Raw genomic sequence first — 20,824 nt, forward strand, 5'->3', positions numbered from 1 at the left:
TTCTTATTGCAGTGGGCAATCAAATTGGCCATTAGGTTTATATCTCCCAATTTCATTTTCCTTAACATTTTGCCTCTGGCTTTCTCGTATTTCTTGCAATGAACAAATACATGTTCCGTGCTGTCGATCAGTAAACACTTATCATAATAAGGAGAGTTGGATCTTCGATATCTGTATGAGCTCTTTTGTATCTAGCATCTGCAGTGTTGCTTTACTAATTGTGACTTTCATTGCTCTACTAATGTTTCGTCTTTTGTTCCACTCTATAAATATTACAGTAGCTGAACCTGTGCACTATACAGGAGGTAAGCCAGCTATTGACATTCTCATCTTTGATGGCCCTAGTGAGGAAGCTACTTGCATCTTCTGCAGAGAGATCGCTTACCTTTTAGACATTTTCCCCTCTTTCCAGCTTATCAGCATATTCGTTCAGTACTACACCTCTATGGCCTGGGACCCAAACGATATCAAGAGAGTGAAAAGCTTTCATCAAACCATACAACTTAAGGATGAGAGAATTTGACTTCTTATGAACACAGTCAATAGCTTTAGCTACTGACATGCTATTTGTGAGGATAATGAATTTATCGCTTGCATTTAGTTTATCCAAAAGCTTCCAGAGGGCCCAGGCCTTGGCAGAAAAAAATAGAGCTCATGGTATCAATGTACTGATTAGCAATCACAGCATCTCTGCCTACTGCTGCAATTCCAGCTCTGGCATTGGAACTTAAAAGCATCATTTACGAAAGCCTTATATGTTTTTCCTGTTAATTTCTCAGGGTTAATCTTCGAATTATGGTAACTTCGCGAAAATTTGGCGACCAACCCTGCTACAGCAACCTGCTACACTGACTACCAATAAGTATTTGGACACCTGTGATAGAAAAGAAAAACTAACTTTATTCAAAATCAATAGTTGTTAGAGCCTCCACGAGAGGTAATTACAGCATGGATCCTCCGGGGCATACTTTCCACTAGTCTTTGTATGACAGTTAGTGATATTTTCTTCCACTCGGCTTAGAGAAGACATAGAAGTTCCTTCACAGATTTTGCACGGGTAGTGCACCCCTGAATTCAGCGATGCAACTCGTCCCAGAGGTTCTCGATAGGGTTCAGGTCTGAACTCTGGGCAGACTAGTCCATTCGATGAACTCCATTGGCACCATACCACGCCTTGGTTAACGTCGAAACATGACAACTGGCATTGTCGTCTTTTACGGGGTCCAACCCGTAAAACTCCCACAACATAGGAAGCACATTGTCATTCAAAATAGTGCAGTAGGCATCGGAGTTGAGCTTACCATGAATGGGGACCAAGGGTCCCAACCCATACCAGGAGAAAAACGCCCAGACTATAATTCCACCTTCGCCGAACTTGACTGTTGGCACAATGCATTCTGGCAGGAGACATTCTCCAGGTAGACGCCAGACCCAGATCCTGCCATCCGAACGGTAAAGGGTGAAGCTTGATTCATCACTCCAAAGAACCCGTTTCCACTGATTTACGGTCCAATTTCGATGTGCTTTGCACCACATTAACCTAGCAGTGCGGTTGGACTTTTTCATCAAAGGCTTATGGGCAGCAGCATGACCATGAAAACCTAGCAGATGTGCTTCCTTACGGATGGTATTCAATGAAACAATACTCCCGGATGCCTGTTGAAACTCCTCGCGGATGAGGGCCATCGGTTGGGTGCAATTCTTCCGAATTTCTCTGGACAGCACTCGTCGGTCTATCTCCCAGTTTTCTTGGTCTGCCGACTCGGAGCACATTCCGACAATCACTGCTCACCTTTCATTTCTTAATCACATAGGCCACTGTCGATTTTGGGTACTCCAGATCGCTAGATGTATCCCTTAAGAATCGGCCACATTTGTGATACCTGATAATTATACCTTTCTCGAAATCAGAGAGCTCCGAACTGCAAGGCATCTTGCATGCGACTAAAGCCAATGCTGTTTCCTACACGATATATACCGGCGGAGTCCGTGGCGTACCATAGGACCGCAGATATCGTCATTTGCATTAGGTGTCCAAATACTTATTGGTAGTAAGTGTTTTTTTTTACGCCATTTTGTTTTCTCGAAGTAAAGAAGGCATTTTTTCCCAACAATCTGCTAGCTGAATTACGCTTATGCTAGAACTTTTATGGAACAAAAGTGCTTAATCATGACGAAGATTAGGTGCGAAATTGAAAGAAAGTGCAGAATCGCCCACTGCTTGCCGTGTATTTAAGAATTGCACGTACACGGTATCCATGTAAACGTTGACCTATTTTCACTTAAAAAAACATCCCAGAATTGCACAAAAATGGCATTGCAGACACTCTTGACTTTATCCATGTACACTGCTAAAGTCCTAGCTAGTAACCTTTATCGCCTTACCAAAATGTCGCCAAACTATGGTACCATATTCCAAAGATTAGCCTTTCTCAGATCTCCTAACTTATTAATTTTGGTTTGGGAAGTTATAAACAGTAAATGTTATAGTTGGGCTATCCCTGTATATTAAATTTCTAAAATTCTGATAGCTGCAATAATGCATTCTGTAAATACTTTAAACTGTACTTTATCAGTTTAATTCAAGTTAATGTACAGAATATCTGATATAGCAATTAAACATTCTTCCTATCCGTGAATATATCTTTCAGTTGAATGCATATCAGTTTTGAATTTTATCATTTCATATGTAGGCTGTTTCAAATTGATGGAGCAGATGTTACTTGCTTTTCAAATTGTTATTTTTCTAATACAAAAGTATGCCCCTTGTCATCTTGTTTTTCTTCTCAACTTCTCAGATCTCCTTACTTGACCTAATACTTTGTAATATGTGCCCTATCCCTGTACCTTAAATTTTTTTAAATTCTGATGGCTGCAATAATGCATTTTATCATTTTAATTGAAGTCATTTTACAGAACTTGCATAGAATATCTGGCATAGCAATTAAATATTCTCCCCCCCTTTTTTTTTTTTTTTTTTTTTTTTTTTTTTATTCATTCTGAAAATAATTCAGTCAGTTGACAGAAGAGTGTGCCTAGAATATCTGATGTAGCAATTAGTCTTGCTGCTTGTTCTCCCTTTTTGTTTTTTAAACTTATGAAGTAGCAGTTCTGCAAGTAAGTAATGCTTAAAGTAAAAATGCTTGTTTTTTTTCTTTTCCTTTTTTAATGAAATATTGCATACTTTACCTTTATTAGAGAGATGCATTTGGAACATTCAATAGATCATAAAGAGTGATATTTTTAGATGCATTTGGAACATTCAGTAGAACATAAAGAATGGTATTTTTTTATTATCTGCACATTCACCAAAAAGTCTTGAACTTGTTGCAGACGACTTTGGAGTAAAATGTTTGTCTATTTCAATCATGCATTCCAGAACCATTAATTCCCCCCCCCCCAAACAAGACATGCACGTTTCTTCGGATTTTGTACTGTTGTTCTTCACATGTATACAGCAATTTGTTTTTGTTTAAAAAAAAGAGAGAGAACTGCACAAATTTTGCATTGTGCACAAACTTGGCCCTTAAATTCTATAATGAGATGGTGAAAAGAGGCATGTGATGTGCCTTTAAGTGAGCGCCGTTGTTATTTGTGCCAAGTCCGAGATTTTGCTAAAGGGAACAAAAATTTCAGTATGCAGTCTACCACCTAGCTAAAGCACTAAATTTGCATAGGAAGGATAATAATCTACTGTTATATTGGTGGAAAAAAGTATAAATAGAGAAGTATAAAGTTGTCTGGGAGGATGCTATATGTATACCATGTCTGCCTCATAAATACTTTTTTGTGAACATGCAAATAATTATAAAGTACTAAAATATGTGGGATATCGTGAACTGTCATGTGATATTAAATTAATGAGTCTGTTTACTCATCCAGTATTCGTTCTTCCCTTAATTTCATATATATTTTGAGAGCCCTGATTACTAAATTTAGATCACTGAATTAGAATCTGAATAAAGTAACTTTTGAGATTTTCACTGAAATCATTCAGAACATATCATTCATTAATATGTGATACATTAGTATATGAGAACAAAATGTATTGGAAATAAGATAAAGTGTGTACAGAGTGATTATGAGATGTTTTGTAGAAACATATGCTAAAGTAGGTTTATTTACTTCAGAAACCAACTCCAGCTTATGTTACAAGAAAGGGTACTTTTCCGTGTTGCCGGCGCAAAGGATAAAGTTGCCAATAATGGTATAACTAATGCCAAACTGAATATCTTCGCTGGTAACCTTTTACGCTTCATTTTCAAAACAAGTCACAGCCATTTCTTATCAGATTGATTGTTTCTTTCAATACTGGTATACAATTACATAGAATTTTTACCAGATAGTTCAATTTTATGTCCTAAGACCATTCGCAGTAATAAAGTCTATTAGGATGCAGTCCTATCGCTCACCCGAAAGCAGAAACACAGAAAAGGTAACGTCAAAGGTTAAATTGATCATTTCTAATTAGAATGCACTAGCAAAGTAAAGCACTGCGGTTTTACATAATTTCTGAGTAAGCTATTCGTACAAACTGAAATGATTCTTGCACTTAAACTTGTATTCCAAATTAAGATTTAACTTGAAATTAATGTAGATAATTACTGAGAGAATTCTATTTTTGTAGTGCAGTTACTTGAGATGGGATCACTTTGGGTCACGTGACACGAACCGGCGAATTAGGATGTTGAACCATGAAAGCATAGTAAATTCTTAATGTCTTTTTACAAAATTTTAAATCATATTAATATGTTTATGCCTTCAAAATAAAAAATTCTTAGAACTAAAATTTTTTATGTGTATACTGTATGTTGTCGCCAACAGTCTGCTTGGCGAGATTTGCGAAACGGAAAAGTACCGAAGAAAGCATTAACTGTTTTAGTGGATTGTAAACTAGATTATTACAAGTTTCTGAATTATTTAATATAAGTAATAGATTACTCAATGTATATTAGGCATAATGTAGTGACTCTTTGGTTGCATAATGCATGAATACTAGATTAAGAATGGATTGCTAACTGAAAGCTGATATATTTAATTTGACATTTTTAATGAGATGCTAGAATTTCCACTGCAATCTAATAATCATACTGTCAATTGTTCATGCACTTAAAATTTTAATATTCAATAAAAGGTAACTTTTTAATGACAATACAAGCTGCCCGTATTTACTGAAGTGTTCCGCAATCCTGCAGTTATGATCTAGAGCAGTGTTTCTTAACCTTTCTAGCGAGTCGCACCCCATTGAATCTGAAAATATATCTCCGCAACCCATTGAAAAATGTGTTTTAATTTTTTTAGTCTAGAAAAATACATTTTTTGCGAAACTTGTTGTTTATTGAAAAACATTGTACATTTTATATAAATACAAAACAATATTATTTTTATTAGTGATTAGTCTGTTGTTGTTTGTGCATTATTATACTGGTGAAGTGAGGTTCCTTTTTTGAAAGACATACGCGTAAGTCATCACTTGCATTTAAGCGATTTCACGCTTTAGTTTTTATATGCAAAAGCGATGAAAATCCCATTTCGCACAAGTAGGTGGTAGCAAAGGGTAAGAGTAACTGCAGTGCTCCGTTCACCAACTCTGGATAACGTTGTAACTGTGAACACCAGAATTGTTGCAATTCTAATTGTTCGAAATCCATTTGAACATGTCCACTTGCTCGCATTTCGACAAGTTGATCTTTTTTCAGATCACTCTCATCCATCAAATTTAAGTCAAATAGAAATGGTTCCAGTATCCATCTCGGAGTTTTGGTAACACTTCCGGTAGAAAAATATCCATTGAATGATTCGCTCAATCGTCTCAAATGTATTACAATGTCGGGTATAATTGTATTCTTTTCATTTTTCGCAATAAGAGAATCAAGCAGGGGAAAGTCTGCAAAATTCCCCTTTTCTACTCGACGTATCAAAATTTCTAATTTTGCGATAAATGAAGATAATTTTTCACTACATATTATTATATTTATACCAAATCCTTGCATTGATAGATTCAATTCATTTAAATGGCTAAATATGTCTGCTAAGTAGGCCAGCCTCAGCATTGCATCATTACTCTCAAAATCTTTTACTAAATAACAGTTTTGACTAGTCAGTAATTGAATAATTTCCTCACGCAATTCAAAAACTCTGTTAAGCATGCCACCCGTAGATAACCATCGTATTTCGGTGTGATATAGGAGCACGGTATGATCAGCACCGATTTCTTCGCAAAATGCACGAAAAATGCGATGATTAAGCGCTCGCCCTCGGATGTATTTTACTACATTTACTGCTGTAGTTAGATGTTGTTTTAAACTTTCTGGCAATACTTTCGACACCAGTGCATGATGATGCAACATGCAATGCGTTATTATAACTTCCGGTAATTCTCTTTTCATGTGCATGTGTGAAAAAATCCTGAATTTTTGCCAAACATTGCTCGGGCTTCATTAGTGCATATTGAACTAATCACATTCATTGGTAGTTGATATTTAGTAAAAAAATCTTTGATGCGATTGAAAACATCAATTCCTTTTGTATTCACCTCCAGTGGCTCACAAAATAGAAATTCTTCTATCACCTCTTTTTCCTTCACATACCTGACAAATACCAAAAGTTGGCTATGATTATCAACATCAGATGACTCGTACAGTTGCATGCGTATTTTTAGTGGACTGATTTGTATGTCTTCAATTACTTGCATTAAAATATCTTCACTGAGATCTTGTATTCGCGATCATATAATATCATTCGATAATGGAATCTGTTGGATTTTTTTATGTGCTTCTAATCTAAAACTGTTTTAGCAATAATTAAAGCAGAAGGTTTAATCAACTCTTCAGGGATCGTGTGAGGTTTCTTTTTTTTTTTTGCACATAAACATGCCACTTGATATGACGCTTCTAATAAAGGCTTTTGAATTGCTGGTCCGCACAATTTTAGGATAGTTCCACTGGTATCAAACCGAGCCTTCTTTGACTTCAAGCTGTCCATGCTATGCGCTTTTTCGCCACTATGCAGATTGTCGAAATGCTCTAATAACTTTGATGGTTAGAGATTGCTATTTGAAAATATCTTGGTACACAAGATTCATTGCGGTCGTTGCGTGCCATCTTTTTCGGTTGTGTAGGTAAATCCATAACCGGCATACTTACATTGTCTCTTTTTTTTTTTTTTTTTTTTTTTTTTTTTTACATAGTGGGGTTCACTATAATCGATTTAATTATTTAGAAATAATGTAATATAATAATGTTCTTACGTTTGTAATATCACTGAATCCTATTCGGCTTGAACGGGCAATTAAGAATGTATTAGTCGCCAGAGGTTTCTGGACAAGTCAGAATACACAATAGTTGACTCGACTCAACCTAACACAGGCGCAGTAGATGCAGATACAAATCTGTGAATCCGTAGTTTCCATTGGAGTAGCACATATTGAACTCAGCGCATGCGCAAGCTGGGATAACATTCTCCGCTTGTATTCCCACAAAGTTTTTTTTCTTTTCTCTGTCACTTAGCTGCCTGTTCGCGTTCGTATGTAGCGTTTCATGCCTTTTCGTAGCATAGTGTATATGCCCATCGGCACCGGCTCTTTCCTGAGTCTTTTGCCGATAAGTGAGCTAGGTGCTACCAATTTTATGAGCTTTAATATTAGGGACACTATTGCAGATTTCAAATATTTTATTATAAGAAATTTAATAAATGATATTTAATAATTTTTATGATCAGGTAGGAGCTTCTCCCGCACCCCCAAAAATACATTCCCGCACCCCCGGTTAAGAACCACTGATCTAGAGCATTTAATTTTGCTGCCACCAGTTTATTGATCAACTATAAAAATAACAGCACTCAGAATCCTTTCACATCCTAATTAAACATTTTAACATAGTGTAGTCTTGCTAAGTTCTCTCATTCAGCAAAGTGCGTTAGAATTTCAAATAAAAGGCAAAAAATATTAGTGCTCATAAATGCAGGTATGAAACATTAATTATTCTTAAAAATGTAAAAGCTCTTGAAAAAGTTAAATACTGGGACAACACTATAAAGAGTTTGAATGCTGTAAAATTGAATTCTTACAGTATGACTAAAAGGAAAGTTTGAAGTTTTTACCATCATTTTGCAGATAAACTAGCAAGTCTAGAAGTCAAGTACTAGTACAGTCAAAAGTCGTTAATCCGAACTCGTCAGGACTTCGGCGATTCCGGATAATCGATTTTTCCGGATTATAGATCATCAGTTTAAATCTGGTAAGATGGCATGCAGAAATTATAAAATTAAAAATATGAAACCGTAATTTACAAAATAAAGAACAATTATGATCTAAAGGGTATCAAAATTTACAAAAAAAAAGCTTAATATTTATTTGTTTACTTTATTAAGCATTTCTTTCAATATAAGTTGTTTAAGTTGCTTTGTTTTATGTGATAATACTTTTTCTTTAATTCTATAAACAGACATTATTTCTTCTTCAGTTTCAAAGTTCCGCTGTTCAAGTCCAATTGTTGTGTCGAGAATACCTACTAATTTGTCAATCGAAATTTTTTCGTTTTCAATAACCTCTTCACTATCGGAAGCGAATTATAATGATGAGGATTTGATTTAAATCATATCAAAGACGAAGTACATCGAGAAGAAATACTACATTCAGTAAGGAATTATAAGCCAAATAAAATAAAAACATCTGCCCTGAAGATAAGGATAGTGCTGACAGATTAACTTCCAATTCATTGCGTGGCAGCGTTTCTTCCCCCCCCCCCCGGGCTGCAGAGCAGCGTGAAATTGATAAACAGATTTCGGTATGGTTTGAGAAATGAAGGATATGCCTTTATCCATTTTTTGCAGGAATTCCACTTTTTGTTTAATGGACTTCTAAACATACTTTCGCTTTGACATAATCGAAAGTTCAAACTTACTTTTATAAAATTACTCTAACAGTCTGCAAAAAGTAATAAGCCGGATCCAAATCGAAGATTAAGGAACAACGCAATCTGCAACATTAACTGAATTAGATAATTTTAGCTTAGCTTATACCGTCCGTTATACATTAAACACGCAAGCGTAAACGTATTACGCGCATGCGCACACGCATATTCGCAGACGTAAAAGTCTTACGTGCATGCGTCAACGCGGCGCATGAGCAGAAAGTTTGTAGCTTTGAGGTCCGAATTAACGACTTTTGACTGTATATGCTTACTAATGCATAGACATTGTTCCTTTAAGGTACTGATTTCTGTTTTCTGCCATTTTGCAATAACATGATCCCAAGGTTATCAGATTTAAGAGGTACTATCTTTATTTTGTATTTTATTTTAAAATTTTAAAAAATAGTTTGAAATAAAAATTTTATTATAATAATTGCTATTCTTTTTTAACATAAATATTGTAATTATTATTTTATGTATTGCAATATTGTTAATTTTATAATTGTTCAGTTGATAATATATAGCATAAATATAATTTAATATTTCCTTTTTCCTGTAGTAGAGCAAAACAGTAGTCTAAATAGTGAAAAATGGAAAAGAATACCCGTGATGTAGCAAAATTTCATAGATATGTGAGATATTGGAAACCACAATATGAAGTGTAAGTTTGTTTTTATAAAAAAATTGAAGTTGAAAATTATATGCATTAGAATTAATTAATCAACTGAAATTTTCCTTTATCTATAATTTCTTAGTGTTAAATTGATTACAATGAAATATTTTCTAAATCTTATTTTGTTGCTAATTGTTAATAGGAAAACTATTCGGTGTTGCCATTAATGATTGGATACCCATAGTAAATTACTTAACTATAACTACTGTGGTATCAGCATGATATAAGTCTGTCATTTGCATCAGTTAGAGTAGAGAGAAAGGTATCCCTTGTATTATCGTGAAGTTGTTTCATTTATGGTAGCCTGAGTAGTTGAATGTTATGGAAACCCTATTATGACGTAATCGGTTGCATGATTGCGGTAAATTCGTAAGAGCTTGTGTGTGTATGTTGGTTAGGAAGTATATTGCTTGTTTTGTGGTTTAGACAGTAAAATGGCTGAATGTGGTAAGATTAATTTGAAGTTTCCGTATGATTAAGAAGGGGGAAAAGAGTATTACTTGACCGGTGTTTACTTAGTAGCCTTTATTAAGTATCCTGTTTGTAGGAAGGAAATGCATATAGCTGGACAATAACGGCGCTACAGAAGATATTTTTTACTCTTATTTTGTGAATTTATGTGGCAACACCAATATACATATTCTAGTTCAGATAATTTTAGGAAGTTTTTGGATGCTGTTAAATTTGACTGAGGACATGTTACTTCATAAATATGGTAAGTAGATATTTCCTTTGTGTAGTGCAAAGGTGAATTTCCTTTTTTTATGTTATTTCATTGTTTGATTTAAAATGTAGTTTATTAAGATTATATATTTTTTTCTTGGCTGCTCCTTTGACTTTTTAAGTGAATATAGTTTGATGTGTACGTCGATAAAGGGAGTGTGCAATGCCTAATTTGTGCAATTCCCTGATGTTTTTTTAAGTGAAAATAAGTCAATATGTACATGGATAAAGTCAAGGGAGTATGCAAAGCCAGGTTCGTGCAGTTCTCCGATTTTTTTTTTAAGTGAAAATAGGTCGATGTGTGCATGGATACCGAGTTTGTGCAATTCCTTGTCTTGTTATTTCGGCTTTGTGTGGTGGTGATTTTTGGCCCAAAAATTGCCTCTATACAAGCCAAAATAACAAGTCAAAGAATTGCACAAACTCAGTATCCATGTACTGCCAATTTTCGACAAGGGATACCTGTAAATATATTTTTACCTTTGCATCTAGCACAGCCATTATCTTTCATAGAAAACGCTTCAGCAAATTTCAGTGGATGTCTCAAAGTTTTTCTTCCATCGCTCTTGGAATATGATGAATAGTTCTGGGCAGTTTGGTCTGGCTTTCAACTTGCACCATAAACCATTACAAAGATGTTTAAAATTGAGATCAGGAATAGGGTCTAACCAATCAAGTTCATTCTTCCCTATTTTCTCAAAGCATTTGGCTTTCAAATTATCAGTACTGATTGGGTAGCATAATGCTGTGCATACTGTTGCAAAATGCCCAGCTGTGGTAAGATAGCTTCCCCTTAAAGTGCATTTAGAGTTGCCATATTTGATGCAAAATCGCTCGTTTGGCGATATGGCATAGACGGAGCGAGAACATTCTAGAATGAATTCTTATTGGTTTTCCTGAGAATGTTCTCGAAGACAGGCCAAAAGTTATGGTGCTACTTTGGTAGACGGTTGCATGGATTTTGGCAATTTTTTTTTTTTTTTTTTTCCCCCCGAGCGATACGACTAATGTTAAACTCATTGCTAGACAAGTTATTTATAGTAACCAATACTTTGTTGTCATTTTATTTTAAAAATAATGCGTTTTATTATGCATAAATTTCGTGTTTTAAATATTATTTATGGCTTCTAAATATTAAAAATCAATTTAATTTTGCATTTTTACTTGAAATAAAAATTTTATTGTTTATGTAATTTTATGTTGTGGATGATGTAATGAATGACGTCGCATTACTTTAAAAGTAATTGGTTTTAATATCTATAAATTTAATCTAAAGTTTTAAACATTATTTATGGCTCTTAAATATTAAAATACAATTTAATTTTGAATTTTTTAAATGATTTTATTATATATGTTTATTTAAATAATTTTAATTCTATTTGTGATTGGTTACAGAATATTTGTGCATTACCGTACCATTTTAAAATTTTATTATTCATCTCTTCAAATTCCTTAGATTACATTTTTCAAATTTTTTTCATTGATATCTGAATTATGATTCTGATTTTTTTGTGGTGCTTATCAATATACAACAAGTTAAATACTCAAAAAATTTAAGTACATATTTTTCTTTTACTTTATAATTGTATACTTTAATTTTTATTTAAAAAATTAATACACTGTTTTCAAAAATTGCCGAGATATTTAGTGCGACATATGTTTTAATGTTAAATAATTACATCCTATAAAACTTATTTGAAAGGCTTTAAAATCAAGTGAAATAATTCTTTTAAATGTTGGTATGATGTTTTTAATTTGATATTCAATTTAAATAATATTTTAATCAAATTAAACATTAGCGCAATGTTTTTATAGCAGTGTTTTTATTCTATTTCTTTGCTATATGAGAGTAATAATTTAACTTTAGTATTTTATACTCATAGTAAATGTATTTATTTACATTTGCCATCCATCGTAAAAAACGACATTTTCAACAAAAAATTAATCCATTATTTTTAACTATATTAATTTTTTTAAAGTTTCGAATACTTTACTATGCGTAAAATATGTAAAAACAGCATTTTTCAAGATGGCTGACGATTGTAAAAACCGTGCCAACGTAAATCTCCAAAAATCCGTGCAACCGTCTACCAAAGTAGCATCAAAGCTATAAGTACTCTGCTTGTACGTGGAGTAGCAGTTTATTGTGAAGAGTGTATTGAGTATGTTGCGTTTAGTAGTAGTGCTTTGACTTCAGAGATTAGCTCGAGTACAATAAGATATGAGCTTGAGAGATTAGCTCGAGTGCGATCGACTGAGTCGGGAGATCACACTGAAGCTAATAATAGTAGTCCTTTGCTGTGAAGCTCTCTTTACCGTGACAGCCTGAAAGCTGTGTTGCTGATTGTTTCAGCGTGTTTATCTTAGCTTTTTAACGGCAGTAAACGTGTCTTTGGAACTCTCCTGTGTAATTCTGACAAATAAACTGTGTGTTTGATTCTTCATCAAGTGTTGTCATCAGTTGCTCCAAATCCACGAACATGTAGCACACAACAATACTATCTCATAGGCTTTGGCATTTAAGATTAAAAATACAAAAACTGTTACACATAAAACGTCATACTACCATGTCTTTTTAGTCCGATTTCTAATGAATTTGAGTAATTAATGCTTATCTGTTAGTCAACAGATCTAGATATGTCCATCAAAATACACTCAGTTACCAAAAAAGAAAAGAAAAAATAGAACCACAGCTACAAAACATGACATGCAAATGTGGTTTGACAAGTTTTGTAGATGATAAAACTTGCAACACCAATCAGCATGTACATGATGCTTTTTAAAATCTCTAAATCAGTTTTCGAATTCAAGGTTCAAGTTGGGTATCACCAAAGCCTATTTATCTGCAGCCAGTTGTGTGACGTCTAGCTGCTATAACAATATAGGAAAGTGAGTGAAAACTTTTGTCTTTATCTGTTATTCCCCAAATCTTAGGCCCAAAATGCTGAAACTATATCAAACATGATAATAATTTATTTCCTTTGTAGACCAGTATTAATATCATTTAGGTAGCTTATTATATCAACCAGAATTGGAAAGTCACAAACCGACACCTCATCTTCAAATTCTGAGATAATTTTTAACTTGCTTCAAATCAAACAGGCTTTTTAATAGTTTGGCATGGTTTAACTATCTTACTTCTACATAGAATATGATTCCATTATACTCTGAAACCAAAGATTTGAGAAATTGTTGAAACAGATGATTCAGCCCCTTCAACTTCGTAAAGTTTCACTGTTTTGTTGACCATCTTCATGACATGATCCATTTTAACACTCCAGGCCGTATATATGCGTTTGAAAATAATGGCTCTCATAACGGCAAGGCAGCATATATGCATCCAAATATTTTGGTCCTCATAGCGGCAAGGCAGCACAGATACGTAAACTTAAATTTTGGCACGAAACGGCAAAGCAGCATATATACGGCCTGTCTCAGAGTGCCCTCCCCTCTCTGCTCTTAATGTAAACTGACAGGTGATAATTTTTCTCTGCGGGAGGTAATTGAGGAGAGAAAACTATCTATTCGCTAGGGGCAAATGGGTTTTATCGTTAGGTTTTCAATAACAACTCTGAATAAATAGCTCGTTCAAAACTTCCAACTGTTCTGTGCTTATACCAGCTATAGTAAACTTAAATGTTTATGTTCGTAAAGAGAATTTTCATTTTCCAGCCTAATTATTCTCCAAATTTTAGATGCAGTTTGGCAAAATGTAATTGGAATTAAAATTAAAATTGCAAGAAACTGCAACAATATTTTGAAATATGTGATTTCAATTATATTGCAATTGTAATTAGCTTCGCAATTACTTTGCAATTACAATTAGAAAGTAAGTACTTTTTAAATGCAACAATAATGTATGTAATTGCATTTTAATTCTTAAGTCTTACAATTACAATGCAATGATAATCACAAACATTATAATTATATAATCTAATTATTATTGCATCTAATCACAACTACGGTAATATTAGTTAATTGCAACGTAATTTTAACTGCAATTGCAGTAGGTAATTATAACTACGTAATTAGGAAAGTAATTGTCTCTGATAATAAGAATTACCTAGTGAAATCATTATCATAATTGTAATTCTAAGTGTAGTATGCAATTGTAATAAAATTATGCAATTACTAAGTAGTTATAGTTAAAAAGTAGCTGTTTTTTTAATTACAATTACAATTTACATAATTTCATTTAAATTACGATTACTCTATATGTGTGAAATCCAATTTCATATTCAATGCAACTGCAATCATATAATCTAATTGCAATTACACTGTCATTGTAACTCCAGTAAGTAATTATAATAATGTAATTAGGATAGCAATTGTTTCTGATAAAAGCAGTTACGTAGCCCAGAAAAATCATGATCTTAATTGCAAATGTAATTGTAGAATGCAATTGAAAACACATAGTAATTGTAATAATATTTTGTAATTACAATGCAACAATTTTTAATTACATATACAATTTATGCAAATGCATTTTAATTATAATTGCATTTTAATTGTGAAATCTAATTGAATAAACAGTATAACTGTAATTATATAATCTAATAAAAATTACAATTGTAATGACCTCTTAATTAAAATTGTGCAGCAGATGATTGTAACTATTTAATCAGAAAAACAACTGCCCCTTATAATTTCAGTGACATAGGCTAAGGAAATCGGGATAATATTTGAAAATTGCAGTCAATAATATTATATTCGAAATGTTTCTGCATTTTGGATAATGAGTTTTTAAATAATACAATGGGATAATCACATATAAGAAAAATATTAATATTCTGAATCATCTTACATATATTGTAGCTTGTGGTACCAGCATAAATTGGAGTTTATTTAAAGGAAATATTTTATATAGACTGAAATGCACATAACGTTAATAAGCAAATATGTATGTTTATGATCTTCGATATACATGTGAACTTAAATTACAAGATTAAGGAAAAGCAAGCAAAGAGTTTGTGCCAGTGCAAAGGGATGTTTTCGCAAAGGATTTGTTACGGGAAGCTTGTCTTGTTTACATTACACAAGAAATAAATCATAAAATTTAAATTTATCCTTTTCTTTTCAGAAAGGGGATCATCAAGGACTAAACTAAGTCTCATAATTTTATCCAACCTATTGCTTTAGCTGGTAAAAAAGGATTCTGATCAGCAATCAGTATGCTTAATTGCTGTGTGTACTAGACATTTTACTAAATCCATTTATTATGAATTACCGCCCAGACAGTAAAGTGGTTCGTGACTCTGGTTGCAGTACCGAAGAGCCTGGGTTCGAATCCCGGATAGGGCATGAATGTAATTTGTTCGTCCTCTTCATAGGTTGCAATGGTGGCTCACGTATTAGTTCCCTCCTTAATAACATGACCGGCCTTAGTAGTGATCAATGTCTATAAACGGCTACTACCTGCCATTGGAAAAAAAAAATTACGAATTGGTCTTTTATTCAAAATAACACACATTTTCCATAAATAGTTAAAATGCATTATTCAGTTACAAAGGAAAGTACTTGCATGAACTATTTTTCATCATTGTTTCACGTAAGAACAAATAAAAGTATAATTTTCTTATGCACCTGTGATTGTTGACTGCAAAGATGCTTCTGTGGAGGACTTTCTAATGTTCACATCACCCGTTAATAAAAGCAGGAAAAGATCTGTATTTAATTGAATGCAACGAAACGATTAAGAAGAATGATGTACTCATAGAGAACTTTCTAAAATAAAATGATTTGTATTCATGTTACACATAAGGAAATCCACGGAGCTATCTAAACATTTAGATTGTTTGCCAAATTTGGTATCCGATTTGAACTAGTAGTATTCAAAAGCCAACTTATTACTCTGCTGAGCGAAAAATCTAATTGCTTTTGAAGTTATATTGTAATTCGAACAATCATTGTATTACAATTATTTTTTTCCGCAATGGCAGATTGTGAACAGTTACAGTGTAACACAGTCCATTAGTCTATACAAAGCCAGATGGGGTGGTCTCTTTATTATGGAGGCACCTAATATGTGGGCCACCATCGCCTCTTATGAAAGGACGAACAGGTATAACCATGCCTTCTCCGGGATTCGAACCCAGGCCCTTCGGTATCGCAGTCAGGCTTCCGTAACCACTAAACCATTTGGTGGCACAATTACAATTACAACTGCATTAGTTGTAGTTTTAACTACAAAGTAACTACAATGAATTACCAGCTTTTCTCAGTCAATAACAGATAGCTTAAACTTTAAAGATAAATGGAAGGTCTTATAATTTGTCGAATGGCAATATTCTAAGAAAGTGTAGTCTCCAGGATGGTCAAAGTTTAATTACAGTCTTACATTTCAAATACTCGCAGCACTTGCCCAAAGGCTGTTCCAAGATTATTTCTGTTCATCTGATCCATTAATTTTGGAGACAGAATCATGTCTTGAGACATTTTTTTTTTCCGAGGACAGTATTTTATATAATAGAAAAAAAAAAATAATGCGTCTCCCTCAAGGTGCATTAAACAACGAGTACTCATAAATTTAATTGAAATTACAATTATAATTCTAGTTAATACAAATAGAATGTTACTTGGAATTACATTATAGTTCTAATGGCAAAAATATCAAATAAGTGTTATAGATTAGTATACTTTTACTTATCACAATATTAAACTTTTAATACAGTCAAAAGTCGTTAATTCGGACACCCATAATCCGGAATGATCTATAATCCGGACATCAAAGCTACAAACTTTCTGCGCATGCGTCGCGTTCACGCATGCGCACAGGCGTTTACGAGAGCGCGTAAGACCCTTACGGCTGCGAATATGTTTGTGCGCATGCACGTTTAATGTGTAACGGAGTTATACGCTAAGCTAAAGTTATCTAATTCAGTTAATGTTGCAGATTGCGTTGTTCCTTAATCTTCTTGGATCCGGCTTATTATTTTTTGCAGACTGTTAGAGCAATTTTATAAAAGTAAGCTTGAACTTTCGATTATGTCAAATAGAATTTCCGATATATATTTACTACAAAGTGAAAGTATGTTTTGAAATCCGAAATCTGTTTATCAATTTCACGCTCCTCTGCGGCAGGGGGGGGGCAGAAACGTCATTATTAGATTATGATAGATTAGAAAGATTATGTCAAGTAGAATTTCCTATATGTTTACTAATATGTAATTTGTATCTACAATATATATTTACTAATATGTAATTTGTATCTACAAAGCGAAAGTATGTTTTGAAATCCGAAATCTGTTTATCAATTTCACACCGCGGATTGGAAGTTGATCTGTCAACACTATCCTTATCTTCAGAGCAGATGTTTTTATTTTATTTGGATTATAATTCTGTACTAAGTTTAGTATTTCATCTGGATGTACTCCGTCTTTGATATGATTTAAATCAAGTTCCTGGTCATTATAATTCGCTTCCGATAGTGAAGAAAGTGACCCAGAGGTTATTGAAAACGAAAACATTTCGATTGACAAATTAGTCGGTATTCTCAACACAGCAATTATAGGACTTGAACAGCGGGACTTTGTAACTAAACAAGAAATTATGTCTGTTTAATAGAATTAAAGAGAAAGTATTATCACATGAAACGAAGTAACTTACATTGAAGGAAATGTTTAATAAAGTAAACAAATAAATATTAAGTTTTTTCTTTTTGTAAATTTTGATACCCTTTAGATCATAATTGTTCTTTATTTCATAAATTACGGTTTCATATTTTTAATTTTGTAATTTTTGCATGCCATCTTACCAGATTTAAACTGATGATCTATAATCTGGAAAAATCGATAATCCGGAATCGCCGAAGTCCCGACGAGTCCGGATTAACGACTTTTGACTGTACCATTTAATTTTATTTAGCTTATCACAATATTGAGCTTTTTAATACCGTCGGTACTGAAAAAAAAATGTTTTACTACTGTCATGAAATGTATATTCGATAATATTTTCTCATTGATATTTTTCTTATATATTTTTCTGCATAATTCATAAATGTTTGCAATGGAAATAATTCTGAGGCTTTTATAATACTTCTAAATTTTCATAAAATAAAGTTCCATTAAGGTTTACTTGAAGGAGACTCTCAGTGCAAGCACTCGAAAAGAAGTTATGCTACATTTACATATTATGAAATAGTTTAATGTACAGTATTTACTTGTAACAGCGGTGCTTAATGTATTGTGTTTTCTGAAAGAATGCATATGTTGCCAAAAATCGAATTTAAATCACGATAATCAGAATAATTGGCTAAAGTATTAAATTGTAATTTTTACAGCATCAATCGAATTAGTGGATTTTATTTAAGATAAAAATGTGTTGATATTGACAAGCTATATTAGTTTTTGTACTGTAATGAATGCTAGCTAGTAGCTATATGAATATAATGAATGTACTATAATGAATGCTAGCTAGTAGCTACTCTAGCTAATAGCTAGAGTAAAACACAGGATATGGTAACATTAAATAAATAAATAAAATAAAATAAAAAAAGAAGAAGAAGCAGAAAATGAAAGCGAAAAGAAACTGAATGCATTCGGAAAGAGAAGCCTTACTATGGTGAAACATTAGAAACGTGTAGACAAAGTGTTAATACTATATGTGAGAAAATACTAAGGACAAATTGAAATACATCATAGCTACGTTTGGTGCTTTCTATATTATCTGTATCAATATTAATATAAGCACCGAAAAACACTTTAAAAATAATTATTTTCAAAAATTTTAAGGAACAAAATTGCAGTCTGAAAATTTATAGCATAATATCTCAATGAAAATTTTACTATCAAAGTTTTTAAAATTAGAATCTTTAAAATAATTTTTAAATTAGAAATGCCATAAAGTTGTTATTTTTATTAATATTATTTTTCTTTTAATTAAAAATGATATCGAGTGTCTACTTCCTAAAATTAAATTTGCATTGCTACTTACTTAACATATAAATCAGCTCGAAACGAATTATAGCATTAAAAGGTCGAGCATTAGTTCTGCATTTCTATTGTTAGAAACATCCTCAGTAGAGTCCTTCTAAAAAATTTTCACTGTTACATTCATTTCATTCTTCTGCGTTCCGCTAACATGCGTATTTCTTCCTGCCGTCTTGAGAAGAGAAATGCAGCATTCTGCAGAATCTAAGATCTTTAATTTTCATTTCCATTTATTCAATTTGTAATTGTTTAGTAAACTGAGTTACTTAAAAGCGATAATTATATTTCTAAATTTTTATTTGATTTATGAAAAGATGTAATACACAGGTCTAATTCGTGCCTTCCTCGCATTTTAAGAAGAGGGAAAACTATATATCGTAGTTTAACATTACCTATTAAACAGGGTCTAATTTCTAAAATTTCACAACCCTATAGAAGACCTTCCGGAATGATGACAAAAATACATACATAAAATAATAAAACGTCAATGATTAAAATTAAATAAAATGTTAAGAAATAAATAAAAATATTAGCAAATTAAATAAATTACAAAAAGTTAAATAATAAAGTAAAATATCCGATTTCAGCCCAGCTCAGGCTGGAATTACAGTTTCATTGAAAAACAGAGAAACACCGGAGGTGGTTTCCGGCTTTTTCAAGCACCAATAATGGGGATAGAAAGAATGCTAGATAAAGCATGAGAACAAGTACAAAAAACACATTCCTAAACAACGAATGCCCTGCCTGTTCTTACAGCTGTTAAGAACAATGTGTGACAGAGTAGGAAAAACTGCTCTATCTCTAGACTTCCATTAGTGGTTACCCCTTGTATGCTGCACGCTTCGATAGATGAAATCTCTACTTCAAATGTACCTGAACGACTCCTTTGAATACAGGCTTAGCAATTCTGCTCTATTACTTGTTCAATTATTTTCGGTTATGTGGATGTAATTGTAATTTAAACGTCTTGGTCCTTAGTCCAAAATTGACCTGTTAGCAAAAAACAAACCTAAGTTTGGCATAAGTTACCTTTTCATCCCCTCTATTTGAACTGTGAACTATCCTACCTCTTTTTTTTCATCTTGTTATAAACAATGGATAAATAAAATCGCTAATACTATAGCAATACCTTCGGGATGAATGGTAAATTAATATTACCACAGAAGTTTAAAAAAAAAAAAAGAAAGAAAGAAAGAAGAGCTTAAATTCCTCTTATGTAGGTCTTCTATGCACTCCGTTTAAGTGATGCAGTTATGTAGATAATTCATTCTGTTACAGAAATCCCATTCATAAAGTAAATAATGTGTACTGCGTAATATCACATTGCACAGAATAATTAATTGCTAGAAACACAGTAATATCGATTTTTTCCTTATTTCTATTGTCTAGTATAAAAAGAATCGCTATTTAATTTAAAGTGTGAGTAGAAGTTTCAGCACTTAATTAAAATAGAAATTTAGGAAATCGCAAATAAGTCAATGTATAAAGTATTCTGAGGTAAAATATTACTCTAAACAGTTGAATCTAGGAGGCCTTTCTTTTTTAATAGTAAAATTATTAGCATAAATATTTAAATCTGCTTACGGAAA

The 20,824-nt window shown here is 32.8% G+C and overlaps 1 protein-coding gene across 5 annotated transcripts in view; it reads left to right on the forward strand.

Annotated features, from left to right (window-relative positions):
- Positions 1–20,824, forward strand: part of LOC118189023 (transmembrane protein 126) — a 33,094-nt gene that overhangs the window by 2,378 nt on the left and 9,892 nt on the right. For 3 of the 5 annotated variants that reach the window (XM_035359554.2, XM_035359556.2, XM_035359555.2), the window contains exon 2: positions 9,472–9,573. In XM_035359554.2, coding sequence (XP_035215445.2) covers positions 9,503–9,573 — 71 coding nt within the window. In that variant the 5' untranslated portion in view covers positions 9,472–9,502. The remainder of the gene's footprint in view (positions 1–9,471; positions 9,574–20,824) is intronic. The other 2 variants (XM_035359557.2, XM_085819056.1) reach the window with 1 other exon arrangement.

This window comes from Stegodyphus dumicola, chromosome 6 (genome assembly GCF_044657685.1).
Source record: "Stegodyphus dumicola isolate Sdum_Otavi_A_Nest chromosome 6, ASM4465768v1".
NCBI classification, from domain to species: domain Eukaryota; kingdom Metazoa; phylum Arthropoda; class Arachnida; order Araneae; family Eresidae; genus Stegodyphus; species Stegodyphus dumicola.